Genomic DNA, 4,755 nt, shown 5'->3' with positions numbered 1-4,755 from the left:
AAAATCGGAAAAATCTCCATCATTAAAACTAATTATCCAGCAAATGTATTGGTATTTTAATATATTGGTTTTCTATGAAACAAATTTCTTATCTTCTAATTATTTATTACCTAATATCACTTGAATGTATTATAAAGTCACAAGCTAGCTGTCGTTTAAATAAACTTTGGAGAATCTAATTTAAAAGTATAATTTGGAACAGTCGTACATGTTGCTATATTTCCATTTCAGCAAGCTTTATAAAAATTGTGCTTTGATGTTAGTAATGTGCATGTAATCAGCTAATGATATATCCCAGTTTTTACAGTTACTACTTGAACTATATCAGTATGCTGAAGTAGAGAAAGTTATTCTGTATGGTGAACTTAATTCCTCATTTTTACACGTTTTCATTTCTCTACTTTGATAATTCCTTTTAAAGACTAAAATAATGTATAAGTTTGTAGAAGAAAACATTTCTATATACTCAGGGGTCCTCATTTCCAAGATAAATAAATTTGTGAGGTCAAGTAAGGGTGGTACTTACACGTTATCTACTAAGGTAGAGATAAGAAAATGTATGGGAATTATGTTCACCATACAACATAAATTTCTTCCCGTTATCTATTATTTATTAAACTGTGAAGGTTTGTTTGTAATTAAGCACAGAGCGATACAATGGGTTAGCTGTGCTCTGCCCATCACGAGTATCGAAACCCGGTTTCTAGCGTTGTAAGTCCGCAGATATATTACTGTGCCACTGGGGGGGGGGGTGCAAACTGTGAAAGTTGTTTTGAAAGATCAATAAGACTTTCTGTCTGGGTGCATTCTTACCTACCATGAGGCTATTTCCTTGTATTTGCTTTATAGCAAATCAAGAGTTGAAAAAGAAATTTTGAGTAACTTTCTGAAAAAATCGATGCAACTCTTACCCACGTCATGAACTACCCCCCCCCAACGCCACAATGACGTTAGCCGTTCCAAAACCGATTTACGAGGCTTCCCTGAGGTAGAAAAATGTGAAATTAAGTTCGTCATACATCTTAATTTTCTCTTCTTTGGCATCCTTTTTAGAACAACGACAAATTTTGAAAACGAGTAAATGGTTGTTTGTCATAATATGTTGGGAGAAACATTTAGGTTTTTGCAAATAAATTTGGGACCTTCAAAACTTAAAACTGTAAAACAACTTCAATTATTTATAACAAGTCTCTATGACCTTCTTTCAGGACCTTTACCACGAGCAGCGAGACAGCGTTTGCATTATGTTTGCTTCTATCCCTAACTTCAGTGAGTTCTATATGGAGTTAGAAGGTAATAATGAAGGAGTGGAATGTTTACGACTGCTAAACGAAATCATTGCGGATTTTGATGAGGTAATCCACTCTTCTCCTTTTCATATTTTTAATATATATTTCAGGAATGTGTATACGTTTTGTTGTAGACTATGTTCTGTATTTTTTTTAATTCAGATGTTTGTGTTCTTGTTTGGCAAGATGGAGTTTCACGTCACGTGATGAGCATATGGCTTAAAGAATAGAACATTTTTAAAATATAGAAAACGATTTGAACAGCATAAAAACGTGAGTTACACTAGAGTGGATAATGATTTATTATTGATTTTGTCAGTTTGTTACTATCAGATTAGTTTTGTGAATATTTCAACGAAGTATTAGAGATGCAAGAAGAACTTTATGAACGACAAAAGTGAGCAAGTAAGAGAAATTCTTGTTTGTTTGTAGATAAGCACAAAACTACACAATGGGCTATCTGTGCTCTGCCCACCACGAATATCGAAACCCGGTTTCTAGCGTTGTAAGTCTGCAGACATACCGTTATGCCACTGGGGATGGGGGCTGAAATTGTTCTCTTAGTGTCTACTGTAAACTTAGGCCTATCAGTAAACGTTAGTAAAACTAACTTGTATAAACTGAAGTTCAAGAAATAAAGTGACATTGTTATCAATAAGTAGACTGGACTTTGCATTACTCTTCATACAGAATAATCCAAAAAACTCGTCCAACAAAAACAAATATTACATTACTGGTGCAAGAATGGGATAATTTTGCTAAAAATTAAATCAAGGTTCAACTTCAAGATTACAACACATGATCGAAGAGAAACTGGAAATATAATGAAAATGACGAAACAGGAGGAAGAAGATCAAGACGAAAGAGACACAAAAGTTAAAAGAAAGAGAGATAAATCACAAGAGTGAGATATGAGATTTACCGAAGAAATAAACTGACTGAGGACAAGATTGACAAAACCACAATAAATGTAAAGTAGGACATCAAGAAAGTACAAAAGTGAGTACAAAACGACATCAACGAAGTACAGAAGGATTATAACAAAAAAATCAAAGTACAAAATGCATCAATGACTTGACAAATGCAAGGATCAAACCAGGCACACCCTTTCCTACATGTACTCGAGAATTACAACCGCAAATACATTAATTGTGCAATAGTAATTTAGCAGACCATTTCAATAATATCATCCAATTGAGAAACTAGCAGACTGTAATGAAAAGGTACCATGGGCAACATATTCAGCACAGATTAAAATTATTTCTAAGATAAATGGATGGGGTAATGAACAAAAAAACTATGCATCTTGTTGCACATATAAAAGGACCAGCTTCAACAACATTAAGCAACCTTCCAACAGAAAGATGTGACAACTATCAAGCATTAGTGGCCACTTTATCGAACAGATTTGGAGTGTCACATCAGAGGTAATTTTCTAAAGCAAAGTTCAGGAACAGAGTAAGTATTTTACTGAAGATGTAGAAAGTTTGTTTGTTTGTTTTGAATTTCGCGCAAAGCTACACGAGGGCTATCTGCGCTAGCTGTCCCTAATTTATCTGTGAAATACGAGTGGGAAAGCAGTTAGTCATCACCACCCACCGCCAACTCTCAGGCTACTTCTTTTAACAACGAATAGTGGGATTGACCGTCACATTATAACGCCCCCCACTGCTGAAAGGGCGAGCATGTTTGGTAAGACTGGGATTCAAACCCGCGACCCTCAGATTGCAAGTCAAGAACCCTAACCACCTGGCCATGCCGGGGCTAGATGTGGAGAGATTTGCCCGTTTATCTTATCCAGATGTTCCACATAGAAAAATAATCTTGGCAAATGGCCGATTCATAAATACCATATTGGATGAGGATATGCGAATTAGACTTAAGCAAAGTAGGTGTACATCTTTAAAGGAAATTGTCCAGTTGTTAATAGAAATTAAATCAATTAAATTTTCAGATAGATAACTCAAAGCATCATCTAAGTATCCTGGGATCATCAGATCAAACAGTGTGGGAATATCAACTCCCTCTGGTGGAGGTCTAGAAGAACTCAAAATATTAATTATACAGCTGTTTACTTAACTGCAAATTAAAAGGACATATTGCCAATAACTGCAGACAAAAACCTGTACAAAATAGAAGCTCCTAAAGGACGACATAAAAGTGTGAAACACTCACATTATAGTCTAGACTGTGATGAATCAATATATGAGAATAACCAAGGAGACAATACTCTGAGGATGAGTTACAGAACCCAAACATATCGATGAAACAACAAAGAGATAACCAAACATCTGAAACAAGAATTAGTTGGACTTAAAGGTTGATGTACAGTTGGGAATAATCCATCTGCCTCAACTGAGATAGGGAGTTTTTTATTTAACAAAATCAATACATGAGTCAAAAGATTCACTGATTAAAAGTCTATGATATATTAATAAATACTGGTTTTACAGCTACCATTATTCAACCTGGAAATATTTCATGCTGAAAAATAGATTTGAGATTAGACTCATTTCAAAGAGTTTCACAGTCTCTGAGCTTGGAAATCCCTGTATAATATAATGATAGTTACGCAGTTAGAGGTTAAACTTCCAATAACAAAAAAAAAAGGAAGGCAGTAATTATATCACCAAGAGGTGTTTATTTATTGGTTTTGAATTTTGCACAAAGCTACTCACACCTTATCTGCATTAGCAGTACATAATTTTGAAATGATAGACTAGAGGGAAGGCAACTAATCAACACCACCCACTGCTAATTCTTGGGCTATCCCACAGCTGAAAGGACAAGCATGTTTGGGAATGAGTTTGAACCCACAACCCTCAGATTTTGAGTCAAGTTCCCTAACCATCAGAATATGCTAGAACTTACCAAGAAGTGAATGCTTATACCAGGACTTATCTGGAACAACTTTAGGTTTAGTGACTGGGGGCATGTTAGGACCAAAAACTCAAGCTTGCCCTGAGGCATTATTGATCAGTAGAAATCTTGTAGATCTGAAAAATAAGGATGTCATAATTAGGGCCATGAACACAACAAACTACGAAATCTGAATCAATTATCGATGAAAGAGCACAAGATGTAAAATTGTAACATTTAATATATCTACACCATAGAACAACAGCATTAATCACCTTACAAATAAGATGTAGGAATACTGATGTTACATTCCACATAAAGGTGGGTTACCATCTCATCTTTAAGAGTTGTATGACAAGAGCTGTGAAAGTCTTGTAATTTATCAATGCTCACTTATTACATGGCTTACTCATGCCTTACTATCTTCTCTATTACTATGGCACTAGTATTCTGTGTGTGATTTACTTACAATTCTGGACGCGAGTTACCGTAATCGTTTGGTCTTCATTCTTCTGAAGATCCTCTGTTCCTTTTGCCAAAGTGCACATAGGCTGATTCAATTACTTTAGAACCACACTTTGACGGAATATTTTTTTTCTTATCTCCT

General features: G+C 35.2%; 1 protein-coding gene across 2 annotated transcripts in view; it reads left to right on the top strand.

Annotated features, from left to right (window-relative positions):
• Nucleotides 1-4,755, top strand: part of LOC106478879 (adenylate cyclase type 5-like) — a 64,179-nt gene that overhangs the window by 43,471 nt on the left and 15,953 nt on the right. For both annotated transcript variants that reach the window (XM_022382572.1, XM_022382571.1), the window contains exon 12: nt 1,209-1,355. In XM_022382572.1, the coding sequence (XP_022238280.1) occupies nt 1,209-1,355 (147 nt within the window). The remainder of the gene's footprint in view (nt 1-1,208; nt 1,356-4,755) is intronic.

Source organism: Limulus polyphemus, unplaced genomic scaffold (genome assembly GCF_000517525.1).
Source record: "Limulus polyphemus unplaced genomic scaffold, Limulus_polyphemus-2.1.2 Scaffold258, whole genome shotgun sequence".
NCBI classification, from domain to species: domain Eukaryota; kingdom Metazoa; phylum Arthropoda; class Merostomata; order Xiphosura; family Limulidae; genus Limulus; species Limulus polyphemus.
The sequence above is the reverse complement of the archived record's forward strand: the minus strand, read 5'-3'. Positions and strand labels throughout refer to the sequence as shown.